Source organism: Phyllostomus discolor, chromosome 14 (assembly GCF_004126475.2).
Source record: "Phyllostomus discolor isolate MPI-MPIP mPhyDis1 chromosome 14, mPhyDis1.pri.v3, whole genome shotgun sequence".
NCBI classification, from domain to species: Eukaryota; Metazoa; Chordata; class Mammalia; order Chiroptera; family Phyllostomidae; genus Phyllostomus; species Phyllostomus discolor.
Genome location: NC_040916.2, coordinates 2,665,836 through 2,693,695, shown reverse-complemented (window position 1 = coordinate 2,693,695; position 27,860 = coordinate 2,665,836). Strand labels below are relative to the sequence as shown.

The window sequence follows — 27,860 nt, the reverse complement described above, 5'->3', positions numbered from 1 at the left end:
AGGAAGCCCTCTCTCGGCTCTCTACCCCAAAAACTCAAAAACATGTATTTGCAAAGATACATGCACTCCTATGTTCATTGAAGAATTATTCATGGTGGTCAAGACATGGAGGCAACCAAAGTGTTCTACAATAGAGGATTGAATAAAGATGTGGTACACACACACAATGGCATACTATTCAACTATAAGAAAAGAAAAAATACTGCCATTTGTGACAACATGGATGGACCTTGATAATATATGCTAACTGAAATAAGTCAGTTAGAAAAAAGCTAAGAACCACATGATTTCACTAACATGTGGAATATAAAACTGAAAATCGTGGACACAGACGGCAATGTGGTGGTCACCAGAGGGAAATGGGTGGGGAGCAGCCGAACTTATGGTTGACAGAAGATGGTGTGACTGTAGGTGGTGGGCATGCAGTGCAATATATAGATCCAGTATCATAGAAATGTACTCTTGAATCCTATATGATCCCATTAACAAATGTCACCCAAAAAAATTTAATAAAAATTTTTTTGAGAGGAGGAGGACCGGGTAGGGGGAAGGGAGAAGGATGAAAGAAAAATATCTGAAAGGCTACATAGTATATGATTCCAATTATATGATATTCTGAAAAAATCAGAACTATGGAGACAGTAAAAAGATCAGTGGTTGCTAGAGATTTAGGGAAAGAGAGAGGAATAAGAGGAGCATAGAGGATTTTTAGTGCAGTGGAACTATTCTGTTATGGTACTATAATAGTGGACACAAGTCATTATACATTTCTTCAGATCTGTAGAATGTACAAAGCCAAATATGAAACCTAAAGTATGGACTTTTGATAATAATGATGTGTCAATGTAAATTCATCAATAGTAACAAATGTACCACTGTTGTAGAAAATCCACACCACTCTGGTTAGAGATGTAGATAATGGAGGAGACTATGCATGTTGGGGTTAGGAGATATAAGGGAAATCTCTGTACTTTCCTGTCAGTTTTTCTATGAACCTAAAAGCTTCTCTAAAAAATAAAGTCTAATTTTAAAAATCTATAGGGCTTCCTGTTTTTGGTCTCTAGGTCCCACCCACAGCTGCTTGGCAAACAGGAAGATCTGTGGCTCACCCGCGGCCATGAAATCAAGAGCACTGAAGCCCTCAGTCTATTTTCAGTCTGGTTCTTGCCTGGCTTCAGAATTCCTGGGAAGCTCTGGAATGTGCTGCAAAGGGCTGAAGTTGTGTCTGGCTCTGGAATTTCTACTGCTGCCTCTTTGTTTCTTGGAGACTAACGTTCAAGGTATGTTCCATAAACTGTTTGTCTGTGATTGTGCACCAAAGACACAATCGTGAAAGTAAAGTATGGCCTCCAGGCCATAGGCACTTCCATCTTGGAAGCAGGGCAGTGATGAGTTGGGGAGCTTTTCTTAGCCTTGGATTATCGGGTTCTATGTCTTTTCTCAACAGGACGTGGCAAAAACTGAACCATGGGGAGATGAGGAAGTAGGCCCCTCATATTTAGTCCCATGGCCTGTGGCCTGTGAAGTATTTTTTTGCATTTTAAGTAACAGGAAGCTCCACACTTATATATGCCACATCTTTATACTCAGGTACACTTTGCTGCTCTGTGAGGCTTTTCTCTGTGCAAGGTGTTCTTTCCTAAGCCTAGGTAAATAATGTCATTGTCCCAAAGAGAGATCAAATTGTAGGAAAGATAAGTTGGAAAGGATTGCTGTGTGAAGGGTCTCTAAAGGAGGGTCTCAGTAGAGGCCTCAGGTGCTTCAGTATAAAAGTCACTCTGAACTCCCAAACATCTGGTTGTTAAGACTTAAGGTGCATTCTCCAGCCATGGGCTGCTTCTGGCTTCCTTATTGGTGATTTTTTTGTTTCATTATTTCTTTGAGCTCAATGAGGACAGGGACCATGTCTAATGCTGACCTTACCACAGTGCCTGGAACATAACTGGCATCAATAAATAATTGTTAATTATATGAATCAATGACTTCAAGGAACTTCCTTTTGGCAATACATCCAGATTTCCTGGGAGTACAGTAGCTCTCTTCTCCCTGGTAAGAAATGCTTTTGTGGAAAATTTAAGAAGCACTTTTAAATTTCCTGTTTTATCCCTCCTCAGACTTGAGTTTCTCAGTTCTCTGATTTCAGGGTACCCTCCACTATTAGGCATCTTCCCATCTCCCTACAACACTTAGCAGAATTCAGTGCAAACAGCATGTAATAGGAATTCGAAGACCTATGTTATCTCTAAGTTCGATGACATGGGACTTCCTATAAGTCACAAAAGTTTCCTGAGTTTCAGCTTTCTCAACTCTATGATGGTATAATAATATGCCTTGCATTTTTTTCAAGGAGTTATTATTAATGTCAAATCAAAATAAAGAATGTGAAATTGCTTTGTAATTGTGACACAACACAATCTGAGTTAAGCCTGAGAAGAATATTTTAAACTTCAAAGCCCAAAGTTCTTTCCTGAGCCCCAGACCTGAATGTCTAGCTGCTTCTTAGACAACTCCCCCAGACTCCCTAAATACATATCCAAAATCTAACTCATCATCTTGTTCCAGATATCTATTGCTGTGTTATGAGCTACCACAATACTTTGACTTAAGTTAGTAACAATCATTTATTCTGCCCACAAATGTGGAGGCACGATGTGGTCAGCACCTCGAGGTATCTCATGTGCTAGTCACCAGATCATGGTGGGGACTGAGATCATCTCTAAGTCTTCATCATTCACATGGCTGGTGCATAGGCTGAGTGAGACTAAACGCAGGAAAAATAGGCAAATGCTGCCTGATATTTTTTAATCTAGCTTTGAAAGTAACTGTTCTGAGGCATTCTGTTTTATTGAGGCAGTCATCAAAGGGAGGGGACTTAGACTCTATCTCTTTTTTTTAATTTTAATCATTTTTCAAGTACAGTTTTCTCTCTTTTACTCCCATTCCAGCCCAACCACCCATCCCTCCCCACTTCCCTCCCATTACCACCCTCCCCCTGGCTTTTGTCCATGTGTCCTTTAAATTTGTTCCTGTAGACCCTTCCCATTCTCCCCTGAAATTCCCTCTTCTCTCCCTGTGGGTCACTGTCAATCTGTCCTCTATTTCAGTGTCGTTGGTTATATTTTGCTTGTTTCTTTCTTTTGTTGTTTAGGTTCCTGTTAAAGGTGAGATCATATGGTATTTGTCTTTCATTGCCTGGGTTATTTCGCTTAGCATAATGCTTTCCAGCTCCATCTAAGCTGTTGCAAAGGGTAGGAACTCCTTCTTTCTTTCTGCTGCATAGAATTCCATTGTGTAAATGTACCATAGTTTTTTGATCCATTCATTTACTGATGGGCATCTAGGTTGCTTCCAGCACCTAGCTAATGTACATTGTACTGCTGTTAACATTGGGGTGCAAAGGTTCTTTAGGATTGGTGTTTCAGGGTTTTTAGGATATAGTCCCAGCAGTGGAATTGCCGGGTCAAAAGGCAGATCCATTTTTAGTTTTCTGAGGAAGTTCCATACTGTTTTCCATAGTGGTTGTACCAGTCTGCAGTCCCACCAACAGTACACTAAGGTTCCCTTTTCTCCACAACCTCTCCAACACTTGTTGCTTTGTTTATGATGGCCATTCTGACCTGTGTGAAGTGGTATCTCATTGTGGTTTTAATTTGCATCTCTCTGATGGCTAGCAATATTGAACATCATTTCATGTGTCTTTGGATCCTCTTTATGTCCTCCTGGGAGAAGTGTCTGTTCAAGTCCTTTGCCCATTTTTTAATTGGGTTGCTTTTCTTCTTAGAGTGGAGTCATGTAAGTTCTTTATATATTTTAGAGATCAAACCCTTGTCTGAGGTATTATTGGCAAATACATTTTCCCATACAGTTGGTTCTCTTTTTATTTTTGATACTGTGTTCTTTAGCTGTGCAGAAGCTTTTTATGTTGATGAGGTCCCATTTGTTTATTCTTTCCTTTATGTCCCTTGCTCTAGGGGACATGTCAGTAAAAATGTTTCTGCATGAAATATCTGAGATTTTCCTACCTATGTTCTCCTCTAGGACTTTAATGGTGTCATGGTTTATAGTTAAGTCTTTTATCCACCTTGAATTTATTTTTGTATAAGGTGTAAGTTGGTGCTCTAGTTTCATTTTTTTTTATTTTAATCATTGTTCAAGTACAGTTTTCTCTAGTTTCATTTTTTTTGCACGTAGCTGTCCAGTTCTCCCAACACCATTTGTTGAAGAGGCTATTTTTATTCCATTTTATGTTGCTGCCTCCTTTGTCAAATATTAATTGACAATAGAGACTTGGGTTTATTTCTGGGCTCTCTGTTCTGTTCCATTGGTCCATGTGCCTGTTTTTATGCCAGCACCAGGTTGTTTTGATTACAGTGGCCTTGTAGTATAGTTTAGTGTCAGGTATTGTGATCCCTCCTACTTTCCTCTTCTTTCTTAAAATTGCAGCAGCTATTCTGTGTCATTTATGGTTCCATATAAATTTTTGAAGTGTTTATTCTATGTCTGTGAAATAAACCATTGGTATTTTAATAGGTATTGCATTGAATGTGTAAATTGTTTTGGGTAGTATGGACATTTTGATGATATTAATTCTTCCAGTCCACGAACACGGTATATGTTTCCATTTGTTCATGTCTTCCTTGATTTTTTCCTCAGTGTTATGTAGTTTTCTGAATACAGGTCTTTTACCTCTTTGGTTGGATTTATTCCTAGGTATTTTATTTTTCTTTTTGCTATATCAAACGTGATTTTTTTCTTAATTTCTGCTTCTGCTGTTTCATTGTTGGTGTACAAAAATGCCTTTGATTTCTGGATATTGACTTTGTATCCCACTGTTTTGCCAAATTAATTTATTAGGTCAATCAGCTTTTTGCCCGAGTCTATAGGATTTTCTATGTACATTATCATGTCATCTGCAAACAGTGATAGTTTTGTTTCTTCCTTCCGATTTGGATGCCTTTTATTTCTTTCTCTTGTCTGATTGCTGTGGCTTAAACTTCCAGTACTATATTGAATAGAAGTGGTGAAAGTGGACAGCCTTATCTTGTTCTTGATCTTAGTGGGAAAGATTTTAATTTTTGCCCATTGAGTATGATGTTGGCTGTAGGTTTCTCATATATGGCCTTTATTATGTTGAGAAATGCTCCCTCTATTCCCACTTTGCAGAGTGTTTTTATCATAAATGGGTGCTGTACCTTATCAAAAGCTTTTTCTGCATCAATTGATATGACCATGTGGTTTTTGTCTTTGATTTTGTTTATGTGATGTATTACATTTACTGATTTGAGAATATTGTGCCATTCTTGCATCCCTGGAATGAATCCCACTTGGTCATGGTGTATGAGATTTTTAATGTATTATTGGATGCAGTTTGCCAATATTTTGTTGAGGACTTTAGCATCAATGTTCATCAGTGATATTGGCCTGAAGCTTTCTTTCTTTGTTGTGTCATTATCTGGTTTTGAATTAGGATGATGTTGGCCTCATAAAAAGAGTTTGGGAGTCTTCCATCTTTTTGGATTTTTTGGAATAGTCTGTTGAGGATAGGGGTTAGCTGTTCCTTAAATGCTTGTAGAATTCTCCTGTGAAACTGTCAGGTGCAGGGCTTTTGTGTGTCAGGAGTTTTTTTTGTTACTGCTTCAATTTCATCTGCTGTTATTGGTCTGTTCTAGCTTTCTTGAACAGACCTTCTGCTCCTTCTTCATTGAGTTTTGGAAGATTTTGTTTTTTTAGAAATTTGTCCATTTCACCTAGGTTTTCAAATTTCTTGCCATACAGTTCTTCATAGTAATTTCTTACAATCCTTTGTATTTCTGTGGTGTCACTTGTAATCTCTCTCATTTCTGATTGTGTTTATTTGGGTCTTCTATCTTTTTTTCTTGATGATACTCTACCTCTTGATTGGAGTAGTGTTAAAAATTTACAGACTTCTAAAAAATATTGTAATCTGCTGTTCCTCCACTATTTCCTATTTCAGAAAATGGCAGCTCTATGTTCAGTTACTCAAGCAAGAATTCTAGGAGTCACCCTCAACTTCTTTCTTTCTCTCTCTTGACACATCCAATAAATAAGTCCTATTAATTCTGTGTTCAAAAATATCTCTCAAATATATCTCATTTTATCCATCTCCACTGACAGAGTAAACCTCCTGTGGTAGATCAACACACCATTTTCTCTCTCTCTTTTTTATCCTCACCCAAGGACTTTTTTTTTCATTGCTTTTTAGAGAAAGAGGAAGGAAGAGAGTAAGGGAGAAAGACAAACATTGGTATAGGAGAGAAGCATCAATTGGTTGCCTCCTATATGTTCCTGGACCAGGGATCATATGCACCCAGACTCAGGACTGCCATGCCCAGACCTGCAACCAAGGCATGTGCCCTAACCCAGAATCTAACCTGCAACTTTTGGTTACTGAACAATGCTCCAGCTGGTGTGGCTCACTTTATTGGAGGGTCATCTCACAAACCAAAAGGTCCTGTGCTTGATTCCCTGTCAGGGCACTTGCCTAAGTTGCTGGTTCAATTCCTGGTCTGGGTACATGTGGGAGGCAACTGAACAAGTGACCCACACCAGCCAGGACACACCATTTTTCTTATCCAATTATTACAATGGCATCCTATCCTAACTGCTCTTTTTATTCTATTCTTCTATTTATTCTCCACACTGCTATTGGTATAATTTTTCTAAAATAGTTATCTGCTTATATTATTCTTATTTTAAAAACTCTTCAGTAGCCACCATGGCAAATGAGAGAGTACAGCAGAAACTCTGAGCATAAGTCTCTGTCAACCAAAAATAATTTCAGGCTGTGATAAAGAATAAACAGCATTTATTTGAACAAAAGATTACAACTTGAGAGCCACAGATTCAGGTAGCAACCCAAACTGTAGTCCACCAAGAAAAAGAAGGGCTGTCTTTATGCAGAAAGTTCCCTTTCAGGTTTCCATTCAGACTACCTCATTGGTATTGACCAGAAAATTCCAGACTGATGATTAAGGTTATGTTTCTGGGATCCCTAGCTGGTGTGGCTCACTTTATTGGAGCGTCATCTCAAAAACCAAAAGGTCCTGGGCTTGATTCCCTGTCAGGGCACTTGCCTAAGTTGCTGGTTCAATTCCTGGTCTGTGTACGTGTGGGAGGCAACTGATCAATGTTTCTCTCTCACGTCAATGTTTCTCTCCCTCTCTCCCCTTTTCCCTCTCTCTAAAATCAATAAGCATGTCCTCAAGAGGGAATTTAAAAAAAAGGTTATGTATCTGGGAGAGGTTGAAACAGCAATTAGGTCACATATTAAATCTAGGTTTGGTATTATGGGCTTTAGCACACTTACACAATTTGGCACCTATTGTTTTCTCTTTAATGCTACCCTCCCCTAGCCTTGTTCTAATCAACTGAACTAATTCCACTTTCTCAAATGAACATTGTGTTTTTTGTGGACCTGGTGCTATTTTTCCTCTATTATTCCCAGTTTGCATCTTTCCCTGGCTAATTTCTTCTTATAATAACTCCTACTCACACTTTCCATGGAATCCATTCCTGACCCCCAAATTCAAGTATGTTCTCCCTTTTATGTGTCCCCTTAGGTTTCCATACTTCCCTTTTCTTAACACTTATCACCAATAGTAAAATCATTTTATTAATTATTTTTATCCACTGGAAAGGAAGTATCTTGAGGGAAGGAGCTATGTCTTGTCATATGCATAGTGCCTACCACAGAGCCAAGCACATGGTGTTTACCTTTATTAGATGAGTGAATAAATGAATAAATTGATGTATATTTGTATGTATAAATGGATGAATAGAGGGAGGGGAGAAAAACAGGGAAGAAATTATAATACTGTTTTAGTCAAGTTAGGATCTTGGAGTAGTCTTACTGACCCTGTAAAATCTCTCCTTTTCTACAGTGGTGATTTGAAACTTTCACTCTTATCTTTCAAGATCCTTACCTCAGTCCTCTGTTCTCTTAGCAAAGCACTTTCTTCCTACTTCACTGAGAGATGGGGACTAGAAATCATCAAGCAAGAATGCCCTCAACTTCTCGTCTGCCACCTCCAAACTACAATCTACTCTTATCCTCCTTCTTTTTTCCCTCAGAAGATGAGGTATCTTCTCTCCCAGCCAAGACCTGCGCATTTAACTCTGCTTTGAACCCTCTATAGTCCAGGCCCATCAGGCACCTTCTTCCTAACCCATGTATCCCTGGCCACTGGCTCCTTCCCTTGATCTACCATAGCTTGCTTTTTTTCCTCTTTACATAAAACTAAAATCTAATCACCAAAAACTGTCCTTACCTTTCATGCCCTTTTACCATTCTTTTTCCCACTCACACTAACATATATTAAAAGAGTAGTTTACATTAATTCTCTTCTTTCTCACCTTCAGTTTAGGCCTAGACTCATTGTAATCTGATTTATTGAATTCACTAGACTTTCCATCCCAGGAAATGGTACTCTGTTTATCTTGTTAGCCATGACAAAAATCTTCGGTATTGATATTTATTGCCAAATAATTTCCTAAAAATATCTGTAGAGGTTTGAATATAGTTGATCTTATCAGAGAGCTTCAGGTAAGTCCATATCAATATTTTTAAAATTTACCTTTTCCCATCCTTAAGAGTTTTACTAGAAACCATGTGACTTGTTTTTAGAATAATCAAACTTCATTTTTAGAACCTATAGACTCTTTGGTATAAAATTATGACTTCCTTTAATCTGATTTTTCCCTATTTTAAATTTGCTATTTTTACAGACAAGAAAAATGGGTAAGCACAGAAAATACATGTTTTATTTTCTATTGTAAACTACAGGTAAACACAGTTACTTTGTCTTAAGCACCCAGACATATACCCAGCTACTTCTTTCTGTTAGAATTAAATCAAAATAGTAGCTTTCCTTAAGGCTGCTTCCCCTACCTTTTAAAATAAAAAACTGGCAGGAAGACAAATGAAGATTTTGTCAATTTATTTTAAAATAAAAATACATAAGTACACTTTACATAAGTAAAATATCAGTCAGTCTGAACTTATTAAGCAATTCTGTTAGCTGACTAAGTTACCATCTTGATACCGAAAATTGTATTACATTCTGCATTAATTTTGTAATTCCTATGAGTAAAACTAATCCATCTTTCTTCTTCAATTTGTGAATGGATTATAGAATTCTTTCAGAAAACTAGACTACCTTTCTTTTCTTCTTGTATGGTCAATCAACCATTCTTTCTAGTGTTTCTATCTTCAGGTTTATGTTGCTCTCCAGGCCATTCATTTGTTAGGTATTTTATAACAAAATTTACTCCTCTTTGGCTATTTTTAAACATGTGTATTGGTCCATGCTGGGTTGTTTCCCTTAGCTGATTTACATTGATTTATAGATATCTGAAAACTTGAGTGACTATGGGACCAACACTCTGTATGGGTTTTGTTTTTTGGTTTTTTTTTTGAGAATTCTTGGGCATCTCCTTCACTGCTCTTCTACCTTCTATGACATAATAGTGACCTTTTGTTTATTTATTCAGGATCCAGCCATAAGACAAGGCTCTACTGATCCAGTTTTGGCACACATTATCATATATAAAAAACATAGCTCATTGGTCATAAGTAATTAAACAGTAACTGAAATTTCTACTTACAGTGTCTCAAAAGATGTTAAGGGGTATATGATTTATAAGCTATAGCAACATTTCCTACAATCCCCTTTCCTGCTTTTTTTAATCTTCTCAAACCATCCCATCCATCTGCTGCTCAGAGATTCTTACTCCTTTAAGCCTTCATGCTGTATCACACTTATTTCCTAAACCAATCAGAGTGGCCCTTGTTGTTTTAACTCCTCCTTTCCTTCCTGCCAATTCAGTCCAAACTAATCTTAAGAAGTAAGAAAAAGGAGAACTAAGTGGGAAGTACAAGTATAAAAATATTTTTGACTAGTAAGAAGTCATAAAGAGGAGAAAACTAGGAACATTTACATATACATTTTTGTCTGATTCATTCATTCATCCTACACTAAATGCCAAATGTGAGCAATGTGTTGTGGGGATTTAAAATTGAGTAAGACATGGTATTTACCTTTGAGAAACTTGCCATCTTAGTGACTGTGTGTCTGTTATAGATGTCCCTCTCCTTTCGAGCATGTTGAGGACACTCTTGCCAAACAATATCTCATTGTGTTTATAAAATAGGCCCCATTTCACAAGGAGAAAGGGTGTAAATTATAACTGGGCATGGGTATGGCTTGAGTCTATATCTCTGTATTCTTCATTTCTCATTGGACTCATATTTATTTCTCCTTCCTCAAAAAATCTTCAGGGAAGTTCTCTTGTCTTACAGTGGTATAGGCACCTGTTTTTCTTAAAATCACATTTCTTGAAAGCTAGGCCAGTAATGTAGTTTTGTATTTTCTCTCATGCACACTGATTATCTTCTACTTTTAGACCATTAGGCTACAAGTAAAATTTTCTTCTGGAACTGCTTTTTTTTTTTAAATTTTAGGTTCCTTCTATATTCTTTACTCTTTCATATTTAACAAATAGGATTTCACTTCCAAAAATTATATCATAAGTCCAGTCCTTATTTTACTGCTGTTTTTGTACAATAAAATTAGTTTAACAAGCAATTGTTAAACATCTCAGTAACAGGCATAGTACTTGGTGTTATGGATCTAAAGATAATATAGGCAATTATGTTAATTGGAATTTTTACTAATCTTTCAAGTAGTAGTCTAAGTACTTTATTTGTATTAATTAAATTAGATTCTAAGCATTTTATTTGTGTAACTCTGTATTAATTAGGCTTCTTCAGGAAAACAGAACCAATAGGATATGTATAAATATACAGAAAGAGATTTATTGTAAGGGATTGGCTTATGCAATTATGTATACTATAATATGGTATACAAGCATAACTCACTATGTACTTCTCTATATAGAGAAGTCTAATGATATGCCATCTGCAAGATGGAGGCCCAGGAAAACTGGTGGGGTAGTTTCAGTCCAAATCCACAGAACTGAGAACCATAAATACTAAAACAAAAGCAGAAAGAATAGGTAATATGTTCAAGGTTACACAGTAATGAGTGGTAAAGCCAGGAATTGAACCAAGATAGTCTGATTCCAGGACCCACACTCTTAACCATCATATTATAATGAAAATGAACTAGACTCATAGGACTCATTTTTTTTTGTTCTTAGGATGCTTACAGTCTGGTCACAGAGGCAGGTAATATACATTAAACAGATTATTCCAATATAATAAATACTAAGATATAGACATACACAGGATGTTGTGTCTTCCGTTCTTCTTTCCTTCATCATTTATGTGTAATGATCCCAAAAAAGGACATCTTGGCAGTTGGCTGTGACCTCTTACTGAGAAGTAAAGAAGTAGTTAATTGTATGTTGTGCTCTTTCTGAGCATATGTCTAACACTTGTTGAATAGTAGTTCTTAACCAGAATGGTGGTGGATAGGTGATGTTGCCCCCCCTCCCCACACACACACCTCCAGGGGACAATTGGAAGTGTCTGAAAACACTTTTCATTGTTACAAATGGAGAGATGGCATCTAATGGGAAGAGGTCAGGGATGCTGCTAAACATCGTGGAATACATATGAACAGCCCCCTACATCAAAGAATTGTCTGGACCAAAATGTCAATAGTGCCAAGGTTGAAAAAACACTGATGTAGGCTGTTTGTTGTCACCATTTCTATTAATCCACATGGAAACAATGAGTAGAATGAGAATGAGTCTAGAATATCTGAGGTCTGTCTGGGAAAAGTCCAGCTATCATTAATACAATGAGAAAAATTTGCACTACAACCTGGCAACCAAGGACAGTGGACTGGAATGTGAATGTGTGAACAATGATGACTTCACTGTACTAGTCAGTGGGGGTGCTGTTGAGTGAGCATGTGTACTGTGTGGCTGTAACATACAAAATGACAGAGCAAGCAGAGCAACAAATCTGCATCAAATTTTGTGTTAATCTTGAACGTTCCTCCTTGGAAACTATTTGGATGATTCAAAAAGCTGCAGCTTTGTGCAACTAGTGATTGGCAGCTTCATCATGACAATGTACATGCTCATGCATCATGTTACATGCAGAATCGTTTTTGTGAAACATCAAACCACTCACCCAGGTGACTCAGACCTCCAACAGCCCAGATCTGGTACCCTGCAACTTCTGGCTTTTCCCAAAGCTAAAATCACCTTTGAAATTGAAGAGGTTTCAGACTGTCTATGAGATTCAGGAGAATATGACCAGCAACTGACAACTGGGAGAACTGCAGGAGGTCTCAAGGTGCCTACTTTGAAGGGGACTGAGGTGTCATTGTCCTATGTACAGGACAATGTTTCTTGTATCTTCTTAAATAAAGATCTCTATTTTTCATACTACATGTCTAGATACCTTTTGGACAGACCTTGTATGTCTAATGATTTTAAAATCTTGAAGAGAACGTCCTGCTTCAAGAAGCCACAGACTCTATCTGCACTGCTGATGTTAGAGCCTAGCACAGTGCCAGGAACATAATGGTTGTTCAAATACTGTTCCTTGGACTGAATTTAATATTTCACAGAGATTGTAAAGTATGAAATAGACCAATCAGAAGTACTGTAAAACAAATGCCGAGGTGTGCCTGTATATGCCCCAAGCACAGTATGTTTAATAAATATTGAAGGGATAGATGGATGGTTGAAAGGATGAATAGAATTTAAAGCCCTGGGATACAGGCATTATTGTCCTTTAGCCATTGAGGAGAATGATTTGGAAATTATAGATAAGTGAAGAATTAACAGGTATATATATGATGTTCAACAATATGATTCAGTTTTTATGTGACAGTGTGACATAAGTTACATTCCTCCTTTCCTCTACCATTAGCTTCTTTCTACTGCTCTTTCTCAACCTATACAATCACGTGTCACTTAACAATAGTGATAGACATTGAGAAATGTGTCATTAGGCAATATCATCATTGTGTGAACATCATAGAGTGCACTTACACAAACCTAGGTGGTATAGCCTATTGCTTCTAGGCTACAAACCTGTGCAGCATGTTACTCTACTGAAACATATCTAAATGTAGAAAAGGTAAAGTAAAAATATAATGTAAAAGATAGACACGTTTCATCTATATAGGTACTTACCATAAATGAAGCTTGCAGGACTGTAAGCAGTTCTGGGTGATTCAGTGAGTTAGCGGTGAGTAAATATGAAAGACTAGGACATTGCTGTACACTATTGTGCACTTATAAACACTGTACACTTAGGCTACACTACATTTGTAAAACACCATGAGATTGAATCAAACATAAGAGGATGTGATGCATCAAGAGACAGGATATGAAGCTGCTGCAAGTGTAACACAACATACTGTTTTACATTAAACTTTTATAAGTAGAGAGAACGTGCAAAAATAATGATAAAATATAGTATAATAATACATAAATCATTAACAATCATATCTTACTTTCCTCAAGAATTATATACTTTAAATTTTTTAAATGTAATTGATTATGCTGTTACAGTTGTCCCATTTTTTCTCCCCTTTATTCCCCTCCATCCTGTGTTCCCCCTTCCTCAGCATTTCCCCACCTTAGCTTGTATCCATGAGTCATACATGTAAGTTCTTTGGCTTTTCCATATCTCATACTATTCTTAACCTCCTGCTGTCTATTTTGTACCGAGCATTTATGTTTCTTATTCCCTGTACCTTTTCCCCCATTTTCTGCCTCCCTGCTGATAATCCTCCATGTGATCTCCAATTCTGTGAACTTGTTCCTGTTCTAGTTGTGTGCTTACTTCATTTTTGCTTTGTTTTGTTTTGTTTGTTTTTTTGCATCTTTAGGTTTGATTATTGATAGTTGTGAGTTTGTTGTCATTTTACTTATCATATTTTTTTATCATCCTCATTTTCTTAGATAAGCCTCTTTAACATTTTATATAATAAGGGCTTGGTGATGATGAACTCTTTTAATTTTACCTTATCAGGGAAGAACTTTATCTGCCTTTCCATTCTAAATGATAGCTTTGCTGGATAATCTTGGATATAAGATGGCTTTCATGACTTGGAATACTTCTTTCCAGCCCCTTCTTGCCTGAAAAGTTTCTTTTGAGAAATCAGCTGATAGTCTTATGGGAACTCCTTTGTAGGTAACTGTCTCCTTTTCTCTTGCTGCTTCTAGGATTCTCTCCTTCTCTTTAATCTTGGCTAATGTAATTATGGCATGCCTTGGTGTGTGCTTCCTTGGGTCCAACTTCTTTGGGACTCTCTGAGCTTCCTGGACTTCCTGGAAGTCTGTTTCCTTTGCCAGATTAGGGGAGTTCTCCATTATGTTTTCAAATAAGTTTTCCATTTCTTGCTCTTCCTCTTCTCCTTCTGCCACCCCTCTGACTTAGGTGTTGGAATGTTTAAAGTTGTCCCGGAGATTCCTAAGCCTCTCTTCATTTTTTTTTTTTTTTGAATTCTCATTCCTTCATTCTGTTCTGGGTGAATGCTTCTGCTCCAAACATTGATTTGAGTCCCGTTTTTTTTCCTATTACTGTTGGTTCCCTATACATTTTCCTTTATTTCACTTTTCATAGCCTTCACTTTTTCCTCTATTTTGTGACCATACTCCACTATTTCTGTGAGCATCCTGTTTACCAGTGTTTTGAACTCTGTATCTGATAGTCTGGCTATCTCTTCATCACTTAGTTATATTTTTTTCTGTATCTTTGATCTGTTTTTTCACTTGAGCCATCTATTTTTGTCTCTGCATATCTGTTTAGTAGTAAGGGGCAGAGCCTTAGGTATTCGCCAGAGTGAGGCAACCCATGTCACTGTGTTGAGGTGCTGTATGTGGAAGAGGTGTCCCGGAGGGAACAATGCCCCTTACTTGGCTCTCTGCCTGCTTTCACTCACTTCCTCTGCTACCCACAAGAAAATTGGGCTCTTCTGGTGCTGATTCCTGGGTGGGCGGGTTTGTGTACATTCTAGGACCCTATGGGTCTCTCCAATGAACTCTCCTGTGAGTCTGGGATTTCCTTCCACCAGTGCAACCCCCACAGATTTTTTTCAGTCAGAGGTTTTGAGGCCTTCATTTCTCATGCTGGAACCCTGGGTTACACAGTCTCTCTTGCTCTCCAGTTGTTCCCCCTGGTTTATTCACATGCAAATGTAGGACCACCCAATCTGCCAGCCACCACTTTGCCCATCCTAGTCCTCCAGCTGCTGCCTAGCTGGGAGTCCTGTCTACCTTGGCTGCCAATTTCCACCCCTCCTACTGGTCTGGATGAATGTTTCTTCTTTAACTCCCTGGTTGTCTGAGTTCCATACAGTTTGATTTTCTGGCAGTTCTGGTTGTTTTTTATTTTTAAATTGGTTTTTTCCTTCTTTTGGTCGTGTGATGAGGCAAAGTGTATCTATCTATGCCTCCATCTTGGCCCGAAGTCTGTACTTTAAATTAATTGTTATGTGCTATACTTTTATATGACTATAAGTTCAATAGGTTTGTTTACACCAGCATGACCAAAACACATGGCTAGTGGGTTGAACTACAACATTAAAATGGCTGTGATGTACTACTTGATAGGAATTTTTTTCATTGTTATTTTATGGGACCACTGTTATATGCAGTCCATCATTAAATGAAGCATTGCTATGTGGTACATTATATGTATATAATTTCTCTCCATCAATAAAAAGAGTCAACAGGCCTCCTTTTATCTTGCTTCTGGTAGCTATCATCTTCTCTTTCTACAAGTTAATCAAACTTGGGTTTTTAGAGCTGGGGCTTACACAATTTGGGGTACTCTCATGAAAGAAAGAACAAAACTGTATATATAAATAAGAACAAAAATTAACTTAGCATAAAATATTCCTATGTATCACAAGCTTTAAAAAGCTGACCAATACTACCAATATCACTAAAGCCAGAGAAAGAGCATAATATTTTTGTTAATGAAATGTCTTTGTGCTTTTATAATACTTTACCACTGAATTGCTCTATTTCCCATTCACTTCAAACCTTGTTTCTCCTCTATTCCCCACTTACTGCTAGAAAACTAAGTTGATCCATAGGAAACAAAACCCTAGAGAGGATATGACTTGTCATTACTTTATCTCAAAATCTACAGGGTCAGCCTCAGTGTCCTTTTTCTTGGTCACTTTTGGCAGAACTACATGTATGATAAGGAACATCCCCTGTCACCAAGCCCACTTCTCAATCTCCAACTTCCAGTAAATTCCTGACCAGAGGTCCAGGCCCTCCGATATAGACCATATTCATGGCTGCAAGCAGAAATCCCTTCCTTCTTCCCTGATCACCATCCCAAGCCAAAACCTGAGCCACAGGGCATCTCTGCCTTCTCTAAAACATGTCTCACTCTGAATCTTATTGGCAGGTTATTCAGCAGTCTCTGGCAGCAATGTGACTCTTCCAATCTGCGATTTGCCTAACAACCCAAGTCTCACGTTGTTTTACAATCCCAACAAGAAGATTTTAGAATGGGACTCCAGAAAGCCTAATCCCAACTTCTTCAAAACTACATTTAAGGACAGAGTCACACTTGATCGTGAAAATGGCAAGCTCTACATCTACAAGGTCCAGAAAAATGATACAAGCACCTACCTCCTGAAGGTGGTGATGGAGAGTCGGATGGAAAAGGAATGCAAGATCCCACTGGAAGTGTTTGGTGAGTTTGAGGAACCCAAGGGCAAGTCCTCATTTTGGGGTCCTGGATGGAGCAATGGGAGGTTTCCTGGTGATCAAGGGGGATCTCCTTGGAGAAGGAAAAAAAACCTCTGGACAGGCTTAATTAATTTCTCCTTGGGATATTTAACACTTCTAATGTTAGTGAGTCTACGATTTGAAGAGAAGAAAAACAGTAGGGATGGTTTCCTCTCTATTATCTCTATGTTCTCCTGTGATCAGTACAGATCTGTTCTGAGGTCATCTTAATAATATATCTGAACAAAGACTTTATCAGACTTAAGAAAAAAGATAAAAGACATAAGGAGTGGGCAGGATACTAAGGAGGGTTTTTAATCTTTCAAAATGTGTGAGATAAAAACTTTCAATCATAGCTCCAGCCTAACCAGTGTATATGGAATAAGGACTAGGACATTATACTTGGAATCTGATGGTTCTGGGTTAAAAACTCTGGTCACTTACAAGCTATGTGACCTTGGAGAAAGATTTTAACATCTCTATACTCACATATTAGGTAAGTTTCTTTTTATGAAAATAACAAAAACCAAGTCAGTGTACCTTTAGCAAAAAAAGAGAATTTATCGAAGAAACTGAGACTATTTAAAAAAGAATTGAAGAAGTTTAGAAAACCCAAGAAGGGTGAAGGGGAGGAATATTGAGAACTAAGGCCAGTCCAGAATCCCTAGCCTCAGGAATCTGTGGACTAATCCTATGGATTCCTACCTTTTACATGACTTATCTATCAAAGTCTAGACTGTTGTATCTCTCAGTTTAAATTCTCAAGAAAGAAAAACTGGTTGTGTGGGAGAAGATGTAGCAGCCTCTTCTCCAAACAATCTTTTTGTCTTCATATTTCTCTGGGGCCAGCAGCTGCCTGACATGAGGCCCAGGACTGTGGACTTAGCTGACTATCATGGGCTCTGTGTCAAACCAGCAGTTTGCAGAGCAAGCTGCACTTGGAGGGCTTCTGGAGCCTGAAGGAGGGTGAGGCAGTCACCCTTAAGAAGTATGCTATGGGCCTGGAATATATCTGAGTCACCAGCCCTGGTGGAATGTCATGTATTGGGAGAGAGAGGCAGCCAAAAGGGAAGAACATGCAGAAGGGCATATCAAAGGGGACAGGTATGACAACACCTGTGGAGATCTAGACCATCATGCCAAGGAATACAAGCTACTTCTCCAGCCCAAGATGTGCTGCTTCTCTCAGAGCATCAGCCCTATGATGAACTCATGTTTACTGAAGGCCCAGCAGGCCCCTAGCTCACTGGGAAAGCCAGCCTAGTTTCAGGAGGAAGAAGAGATCCATAGCTCTGATTTGCTCTCAGAGACCCAGAATTGAGCCACAGTGTGTGGCACAGTGTGTGTGTGGGTGGATGGGAGGGGGGGGTGTATCCTTTTGTCAACAGGAATTTTCAAGGAGTAGGCATCAATCAGCAGAATGGAGAAAATGGGAACAGGGTGGGTAGGGGACAGCTGGCAATGCCTTTCATCTCTGGCTGGGGTCCACAGCATTACCCGCTATTCCCTCTTGGTGGGAGAGGAGGGAAGGGTGAAGCAAAAGAAATCCAACCACACTCTCTCCAAATGCACTTAAGGGCTTTAGAAGAATTCCCTCTCAGTATGCTGTATCTCAATCTGTGTCCCCCAGAATCTCTAGCTTTTAAAAGTGACCTAGATAGGGAAGTAGTTTTTCTTTTAAAGAAGGATATGTAATAATATTTCCTATGCCAGAGTGAAAAAAGATTAATCATGAGACCAGATTGATGGACCCAACTCACAAACCACTATATTCTGTGGGAGGAAATCTCAGGTAACACAGGTTTTTCCACATCTTTTCTTCTTATTACCCACTCTTGGGATATGGTGCTGAGAACCGTTCAAAGCAATGGGTTGTGATGATAGGCAAAGGTAGTGATTAAGGGATCAGTTACTACTCCTGACTTCACTCCCATCCCATTCTGAGCCAATAGAATTTTATTTATTTGTCCACTGGAAAACTGTGTTATACTGCTTTTATTACTACATCCTTATAATATAATTTGATATTGGGAGGTGTGATACCACCCACTTTGTTCCTCTTTTTCAAGGTTGCTGTAGCTATTTAAGGTTCTTTATGTTTTGCTGCAAATTTTTGCATTATTTGTTTTAGTTCTGTAAAAAAATGGCATTGATATTTTGGTAGGAATTGCATTAAATCTATAGACAGCTTTGAGTGGTAATAGACATTTTAATGATTTTAATTCCTCCTGTTCATGAGTGTGATATATGCTCCCATGTATTAGGTTTTTTTCTATTTCTTTCTTCAATGTCTCATAATTTTTCAAGTGCAGGTCTTTCAACTCATTTGTTAAATTTAATCCTAGGTATTTAATTTTTATACAATTGCAAATGGGATTGCTTTCTTAGTTTCCTTTTCCTGATAGTTTGTCATTGGCATATAAAAATGCAACTTATTTCTGAATATTTATTTTGTATCCTGTTACTTTACTGAATTCACTTATCAGTTCTAGTAGTTTTTGTGGAATCTTTAGGATTCTCTATATACAAGTATCATAACATCTGCAAACAAAGACAATTTACTTCTTCCTTCCCAATTTGGATATTTTTTATTCTTCTTTTTGTCTGATTATTGTGACTAGGACTTCCAGTACTATATTGAATAAGAGTGGTGAAAGTGGACATCCCAGCCTTTTTATCCATTTAAGGATGTTTTATTTTGAATAATTACATATACACAGGTAATTTCAAAGAGCCAAAAGAAATCAACTTTTGCATATTAACCATGTATTCTTCAACCTTGCTATAGCTGCTTATCTGTTCCAGGAGTTTTTTATCTTTTTTTTGTTCTGTTTTTGTTATTCCTTGGGATTTTCTTTATTGAGGATCTTTTTAAAAAAGTTATTTTATTGTTGTTTAAGTACAGTTGTCTGCACTTACCCCCCCCACCACTCCCCTGCCCCACCCCAGCCATTCCCACCTCCCTCCCCTGCTTCCACTCTGCCTTGGTTTTGTCCATGTGTCCTTTATAGTTGTTCCTGAAAACCCTTCCCCTCTTTCCCTCCCCACCCCTCATTTTCATATACAAACAGCTTGCTGTGTTTTACTGTTGCTTCTGGTCAATGTTTAAAAATAAAACTTTCTAAGATTTTCCCTTGTCAATATTTTCCTCTTCTTTATCCTTTGTATCTTTTTCACTCATACCAGAGAAATGGGTTCTGGCAATTATCAAGAAATTATTGTTGTTGTTATCATTATTATTTATTGGTTTTTATGTACAGCTTAACAGCCAGACAATCATATACTTTACATATTGTTCCCCTTGATATTTTTGGTATCCCAAATGGCATCATACATAATTATCACAATACTATTGACTATATTTCCCATGCTTTACTTACTTTCCCGTGACTATTTTGTAACTACCAATTTGTGCTTCTTAGTCTCTTCACCTCTTCCACTCAGTGCCCCAATACTCCTGTTCCCTCTGGCAGCCACCAGTTTTCTCTCTGTATCTATGAGTCTGTTTCATTTTTGTTTGTTCACTTATTTTGTTCTTTAGATTCCACATGTAAGTGAAATCCTATGGTATTTGTCTTTCCGTGAATGACTTATTTCACTGAGCATAGTACCCTTTAGGTCCAGCCATACCATCACAAATGGTATGATTTTATGCTTTTTATGGCTAAGTAATATTCCATTGTGCAGGTGGGGGGAAAGTGAGTACACGAAACAGTTTATTCTTGTATTATTTTTACTAATTATTATATTATTTTTATATAAACAACTATAAACCTACTTTTGCCCCATTCTGTATATAAGAATGATGTTTTTTTAAAAAATTCACTCATCTATTGGGTTGCTTCTATACCTTGGGTAGTATAAGTAACACCACAATGAACAAAGAGGTGCACATATTCTTTTAAATTACTAAAAGTAGGTTTCTTTGGACAAATCACTAAAAGTGAAATAACTGTGTCAACAGGCAGAAATACTTTTTTTGTTTGTTTTTTAAGGAAACTCCATACTGTTTTCCACAGTGGCTACACTAATCTGCATTCCCACAAACAATGCATGAGGGTTTGCTTTTCTCTATATCCTTGCTTACACTTGTTTGTTGATTTATTTAAGAGAGCCATTCAAACAGATGTGAGGTGATAACTCACTGTGGTTTTAATTTCCATCTCTCTCCTGATTAGTGATGCTGAGCATCTTTTCACATGTCTATTGGCATGTCCTCTTTAAAGAAATATCTATTAAAATCTTCTGTTTATTTATTTGGTATTGAGTAGTATAAGTTTTTATAAATTTTAGATATTAATCCCATATTGGATGTATCATTGGATATGTTTTCCCATTTATTATGCTATTTTGTTTTTTAATCATTGTTTAAGTACATTTTTCTGTCCTTTACTCCCATTCCAGCCCACGCACCCATCCCTCCCCATCTCCCTCCCATTTCCACCCCCCCCCGCCAGTTTTTGTCCATGTTTCCTTTAAATTTGTTCCTGTAAACCCTTCCCATTCTCCCCTGAAATTCCCTCCCCTCTCCCCTCTGGTCACTGTCAGCCTGTCCTATCTTTCAGTGTCTTTGATTATATTTAGCTTGTTTGTTTGTTTTGTTGTTTAGGTTCCTGTTAAAGGTGAGATCATATGGTATTTGTCTCTCACTGCCTAGCTTATTTCACTTAGCATAATGCTTTCCAGTTGTATCCAGGCTGTTGCAAAGGGTAGGAGCTCCTTCTTTCTCTCTGCTGCATGGAATTCCATTGTGTAAATGTACCATAGTTTTTTGATCCATTCATTTACTGATGGGCACCTAAGTTGCTTCCAGCACTTAGTTATTGTAAATTGTGCTGCTATGAACATTGGGGTGCATAGGTTCTTTTGGATTGGTGTTTCAGGGTTTTTAGGATATAGTTCCAGCAGTGGAATTGCTGGGTCAAAAGGCAGACTCATTTTTAGTTTTCTGAGGAAGTTCCATACAGTTTTCCATAGTGGTTGTACCAGTCTGCAGTCCCACCAGCAGTGCACTAGGGTCCCCTTTTCTCTGCATCCTCTCCAACACTTGTTGTTTGTTGCTTTGTTTATGATGGCCATTCTGACCTGTGTGAAGTGGTATCTCATTGTAGTTTTAATTTGCATCTCCCTGATAGCTAGTGATATTGAACATCTTTTCATGTGTTTCTGGACCTTTTGTAGGTCCTCCTTGGAGAAGTGTTTGTTCAAATCCTTTTCCCATTTTTTAATTGGGTTGTTTGTTTTCTTAGAGTGGAGTCATGTGAGTTCTTTATTTATTTTGGAGATTAAACCCTTGTCTGAGGTATCATTGGCAAATATGTTTTCCCATACAGTTGGTTCTCTTTTTATTTTAATACTGTTTTCTTTAGCTGTGCAGAAGATTTTTATTCTGTTCTAGTTGTTTGCTTAGTTTGTTTTTGTTTTAGGTTCAGTTGTTGATAGTTGTGAGTTTGTTGTCATTTTACTGTTCATAATTTTGATCTTCTTTTTCTTAGATAAGTCTCTTTAACATTTCTTATAATAAGGGCTTGGTGATAATGAACTCCTTTAACTTGACCTTATCTGGGAAGCACTATATCTGACCTTCCATTCTAAATGATATCCTAGACCTTTAGGTCGCTCCAATGAACTCTCCTGTGAGGCTGGGAGTTTCTCCCCCTGCCTCAACCCCCACAGATTTTTTTAGTCAAATGTTTTGAGACTTTATCCTCCTGCAATGGAAACCTGGGTTGCACAGTCTCTCTTGCTCCCCAGTTGTTCCTCCTGGTTTATCTACGCACAAATGTGGGACTATCTGGTCCTCCAGTCACTGCCTTGCCATGAGTCCTCTCCACCTGGTTGCCTGTCTCCACCCTTCCTACAGGTCTGGATGAATGTTTCTTCTTTAACTCCTTGGTTGTCAGACTTTCATACAGTTTGATTTTCTGTCAGTCCTGGTTGGTTTTTGTTTTTAAATTTGATGTCCTTCTCTTGGTTGTGCAAGGAGGCACAGTGTATCTACCTATGCCTCCATCTTGTCCAGAAGTGCACATAAGTTTCCAATTTCTTGTTCTTTCTCTTCCCCTTCCAGCACTCTTATGATTCAATTGTTGGTATGTTTGAAGTTGTCTCAGAGGCTCCTCACCCTATCCTCACTTTAAAAAAAAAATTTTTTTCTTCTTGCTGTTCTGATTGAATTGTTTTTTCTTCCTTATGTTCCAAGTCAATGTTCCAAATCATTGACTTGATTCTCATTTTCATCCCCTCCACTGTTGATTTCATGAAAACTTTTCTTTATTTAACTTAGTGTAACCTTTATTTCTGCCTGTTTTTTTATGCTGTTGAAGTACCTAGTGAGTTTCTTGACCATCCTGATAACCAGTCTTTTTAATTTCATCTAATAGGTTGCTTATGTCCATTTTGTTTAGTTCTTTTTCTAGAGTTGTGTTCTGTTTTGTTTTGTTTTTTCATTTGGGCCATGTTTCTCTGTCTTCTCATTTTGCCAGCATCCCTGTGTTTGTTTCTGTATATTAGGGAAAGCTGCTTTGACTCTCTGCTTAGTAGCATGGCCTAATGTAGAAAAGTGCACCCTTAAGTTGGATGGGGTGGATCCTTGGGTAATCACTTGGACAGAGCCACCCATGTGAACTAGGTTGATGGAATCTCAGATATGGTGTTGCTGCTCCATGGATCTGTGTGGAAGAGGGCTCAGAAAAATGGACAATGGCTGCTGTCTAGCCTCTGGAGCTTTATCTGGAAGTAAGTTGTCCCCTAGGACTAGCCCTGACACCAGACACTTCAGTCTCTCCCAATATGCTACTGGTGCCCCTTGAGCTTTTGTGTCAGTGCTGGACCCCAGAGGGAATGAGTCTGCCTAAGTCCATTGCAGACCCATTAAGTAAGAGATGCCAGATAATACCTCTGTTTCTTCTTCCATCCCATACCACTGGTTTTTATAGGCATAAGTTCATGAGGACTTATCTTTCTGGCACTGGAACCCTATGCTGGTGTGGGGCAGAGATCACTTCCTTCTGAAATATTCTTCTCAATTTTTATCCACAAAATATGTGTGTGTGAAACCACCTATTCCATGTCTCTGCCCCTCCTCCTTGTCTGAAAGCATGTGACTTCTTTAATTACTTGGTTGTCAGATTTCTATATAGTTCAGTTTTCTGACAATTCTCGGTGATAGTTGTTTTTTGTTTAGTTGTAATTTTTGCTGTGGTTGTGTGAGGAGTCAAGTCATGTTTACCCATGCCTCCGTCTTGACTGAAAATTTCCTTTTGTTTATTTTAATCTAAGGTTCTCATTCTTGTGGTGTGTTCTCAGGTACATGAGCAACCTCCAGGATAAGTAGACAACAGCTCTTGTCTACACAGCAATAATATTTTTTGTTGTTGTTTTACCACCATGGAGAACAACTATTTGGAGTGCACAGCCTATTGAATTATCTAATTTCTCCTAATTAGAGCTTTCTTATTTGCCATAGTGTCCTCTTGAAACACCTTTGCCTTCAAGGTTTAATGGAAGACTAAATTTTAACTGGATGGCCCTGTTACTTGATGTCCTACTGAAAGGTTGGAAATTGTTCTGAATAAGAATAGGTGGTACAGAGGTTTAGGGAAGCTGGGCCAGGTGAAAGACACAGAGGGGAATCCAATATTAAGTGAAGGTTGTCTATACTTGTGTAATAAAGTATTCTTGGTCCGGGCCTCTAAACCCAGGGTTTAAGATTTGCTGTACATACCAGATCCATCCCTCTCTGGTGGATTAGGCCTACCATGCACAACAAGGTGTATGTGTGTGTATTTGTAAAAAAATATATGAGTTGGTAAAGATAGGTTTTAAGAAAAATACCTCTGTACCCATCTTGACCTGACTAGGTATGGGTATATAAATCAAGGAGTAAATTGTTTAACCTTTAAAAATTCCGAGCTTTCTTCCTTGGCTTCCAGAGAGACTGTAAGCAATAGCTTCTTTTTGGTGCCCTGAGCCAGTGTTCTTCCTTTCTACAGTAGAATGTTGTGGTAGCTAAAGGAGAAAGCGGGGGTTGTTTGTATGCTGTGAGATCACCACAGACTGTACTGAAAGGGGGCAAATGCAATAGCACACACTGGGTGATGTGTTTCTGATCCTAGGTTCTTGTCTTCCCCAAATGATGCCACTCTTTAGTTATTGTATTTGCATAACTTAGTGATTGTTAGGTGGTCTAGTTTGTGTGAATAAAATATGTTGGTCTCTCTCCATGTTCTTTTGGGGTTTTACTGTTTAAACCCTTCTTTTTATATTGAGAAAAGTATGTAAAGCATCTTTGACAAAAGATTTTGTACCAGGCAAAATGATCTGAAACATAATCTTGAAGACCCGTCTTCTTGACATGGAGCCTTGAATCATCCTTTTTTTGTTTGCTTGTTTGTTTCCCCTTCTCTTATTTAATCTTTTGGACCAGATCTTCTGTCTTAAAGACTTCTCTCCTACCCTATGTCCTCTTCTATACACTGCCTACCAAATCTTACCCCACATTTAACTTGTGGGCTGTCTCCCCCAATTCTTAAATGATGTATGCAAAATGCCTGGAGGAGCTAAGACTACTCCATTCCTTGTTTCCAGTCTCCTGAATCAACACCATTCCTTGATAGGTGATTAATGCTAAACACTTGGATTGCTGTACATAAATGGATCAGGCATATTTTAGTCTTTAATCTTAGAAGCAATGATGAGGCCTTCCACTTTGAAAACAGGGTCAGAAGACCAAGAAAGAGAAGATGAATGTATACCCAAGCCACTCAGGAACTCTCATGCAAGAACCTTATGTCAAAGTAGCCACAAGATTGTCTAATAGGAAACAAATGAATGTAACTTCATCTTTACTGATAGAAATCAAAGCTTTGTGTGAAATCTTGAATTTGTGGAGAGGGAAGGTAAGAAAGCATGCACCTGCTTGTTCTTTCCCTGATCCCTTCCCCTCATTCCTGAAATGCAGCAGACTGAGCCTTGTTGGGCTTTGGTGACCACCATTGCTGGGGACTTTATATAGCTGTATCAGGTACTTCCATTTGCTATCTATCATTTGGTAAGTTACTAACAGTTTCACAACCAGCTTGCAAAATTTATGAATATGTTAAAACCCACAAGTTAGTTGGCTTCAGCACATCTGCCTGAAGATAATACCCTCAGGATATGTTTAGAAAAACAATCATCCTTTAGTCCAACCCAGGAATTTTGGACAGCTCATAGGGGGCATTTTGGAATCAGACTACCGCAACTGATTCAGTAAATCCCATCCACAAGTGCTCAGTGTTGTGATGCTCACCATGAGAAATATGGAAGGTATATAAGACATGAGGCTAGTCCACAGGAAATGAAAAAAAATGGTATAAAAATTGCTCAGTTAAAGCATGCAGGGTAAGCTGAGCATCTGAGAGGGTTGCACAGAGAAGATGAGTCTCAAGTTCAGGACACTGGCTTGGTTGAGCTCCCTTTACCTCTCCACACACATACAACACAGAGGCAAGATCTGATCAGGTTAGTTCTATGACACATTTTAATCCTGTAACATTCGAACTGTGCTGATATGGCAGATGGTTTACCCTTGATCAGAATGAAAAGACCCTAGAGGATTTCAAGTAAAGTGACCCCAGCAAAGGATAAAACAGACACTGGGATTACCTTTCCTCCTGTCTGGCAGCATAACAACAGCAGTGATGACAATGTGACCTTCAGTGTACATATAACACTTACAGTCTACAGAAAGCCTCATGGACAGTCTCATGGACAATATCATTTTATAAACAAGAAAGAAATTCAAGATGTCACTTATCTTGCCTAACATCACTCCACCAGAGCCAAGTCCAAGATCCAGGCTGGTCTCAATCCAAAGATAGTGTTTTGTCCTTTCTATCTCATAACTACTACATCCACCCATCTACCCATCCATCTGTTCACCAGATATTTATAGAATACCTGCTCTGTGACAGGTGTGGCAGTAGGCACTGAGATATAAAAGTTAACAGGCACAATGCTGTTGGTCACTGCCGACAGGTGCTGGGGTTACATGAGGTTCTTTTCTGTAGTTCTGCCAGAGTCCAGAAAAGGGCTTCACCATGTGCAGAGCAGTATGTCTTAACCTGGACTCTTGCTGAAGCTGAGTCCAAAAGTCTTTGAAGGACAGACAGCTAAGGTGCCAACTGAGGGCCATTGCTAGAGAAGGGCCCAGAGCAGTTCAAAGATCTCTCTGCCAGCACTCTTCTGTTCTTTCTGGACCACAGATGATCATAGACCCATTTTGTTTCTGAGTGCATGGCTTCCCCTCCTGAATCCAGCTTTGCTTCAACCCAAGGAGAAACTCTTCTGTTTCTTCTATGAGGGCTTCTTCTCAATGACTACAACTTCCACAGCATTTGTCCCCTCCTAACTTCCCTTGTAGATTGTTGGCTAAACTTACTTGACAGCATGAATGCTTCATAAATGCATAAATCCATCATTTCATCTTATAACCTTTTTCTCATCTTCAGATCCTGTACCTAAGCCTGTCATAAGAAATGAGAAAATGCAGAGAGTGAACGACACCTGTTTTCTGATCCTGAGATGTGTGATCCCAGATAATACATCCATCCAATACTTCTGGTATAATTCCTCAGGGCCCTTCTCAAAAGAGCCCCAGAGTGATGTGCTTAACATCTCCTTTAAGCTACAAGACTACTCCAAATTTTACACATGCCAAGTCAGCAACTCTGTGAGCAGTAACAATGACACATTCTCCTTTCCTTCAGACTGTACATCAGGTAAGAAATACTCCTAAGGGAGCTGTTGTGGGCTCAGAGTCATTAGTGTTCTCTTGAATGAAGAAAGGTGTGGGGTTCCTATTCAGCCTCCTGGCACAGAATTTGGTGGAGAATTGCAGAGGCACCTGGGAGACTTGGGTTCTACTCATGGCTCTGCTAAGACCTCCCAGTAAATTCACTTTAGCTTTGTGGAGCTCAGTGTCCTCATCTGCAAAGGATGGTTGCATAGGATATCCCCTTTCCTCACCTGCTCTAACAATGCATGGTCCTGGAATCTGCAGCCAGGGTAATTGTAGGACGATTTGAGATATCATGATAAGAGGACAGAAAAAGGACAAGTGGAAGAGCAGGCCACATATTGTTGAGCAGGTGTACCCAGGGGTTTCTGGTAGACAGCCT

General features: G+C 38.5%; 1 protein-coding gene across 1 annotated transcript in view; it reads left to right on the top strand.

The window, feature by feature from the left end:
• Nucleotides 1–1,070: 1,070 nt before the first annotated feature.
• Nucleotides 1,071–27,860, top strand: part of CD48 (CD48 molecule) — a 29,187-nt gene continuing 2,397 nt past the window's right edge. The window contains exons 1-3 of the mRNA XM_036015032.1: nucleotides 1,071–1,280; nucleotides 16,373–16,663; nucleotides 27,192–27,461. Of these exons, the coding sequence (XP_035870925.1) occupies nucleotides 1,118–1,280; nucleotides 16,373–16,663; nucleotides 27,192–27,461 (724 nt within the window). The 5' untranslated portion in view covers nucleotides 1,071–1,117. The remainder of the gene's footprint in view (nucleotides 1,281–16,372; nucleotides 16,664–27,191; nucleotides 27,462–27,860) is intronic.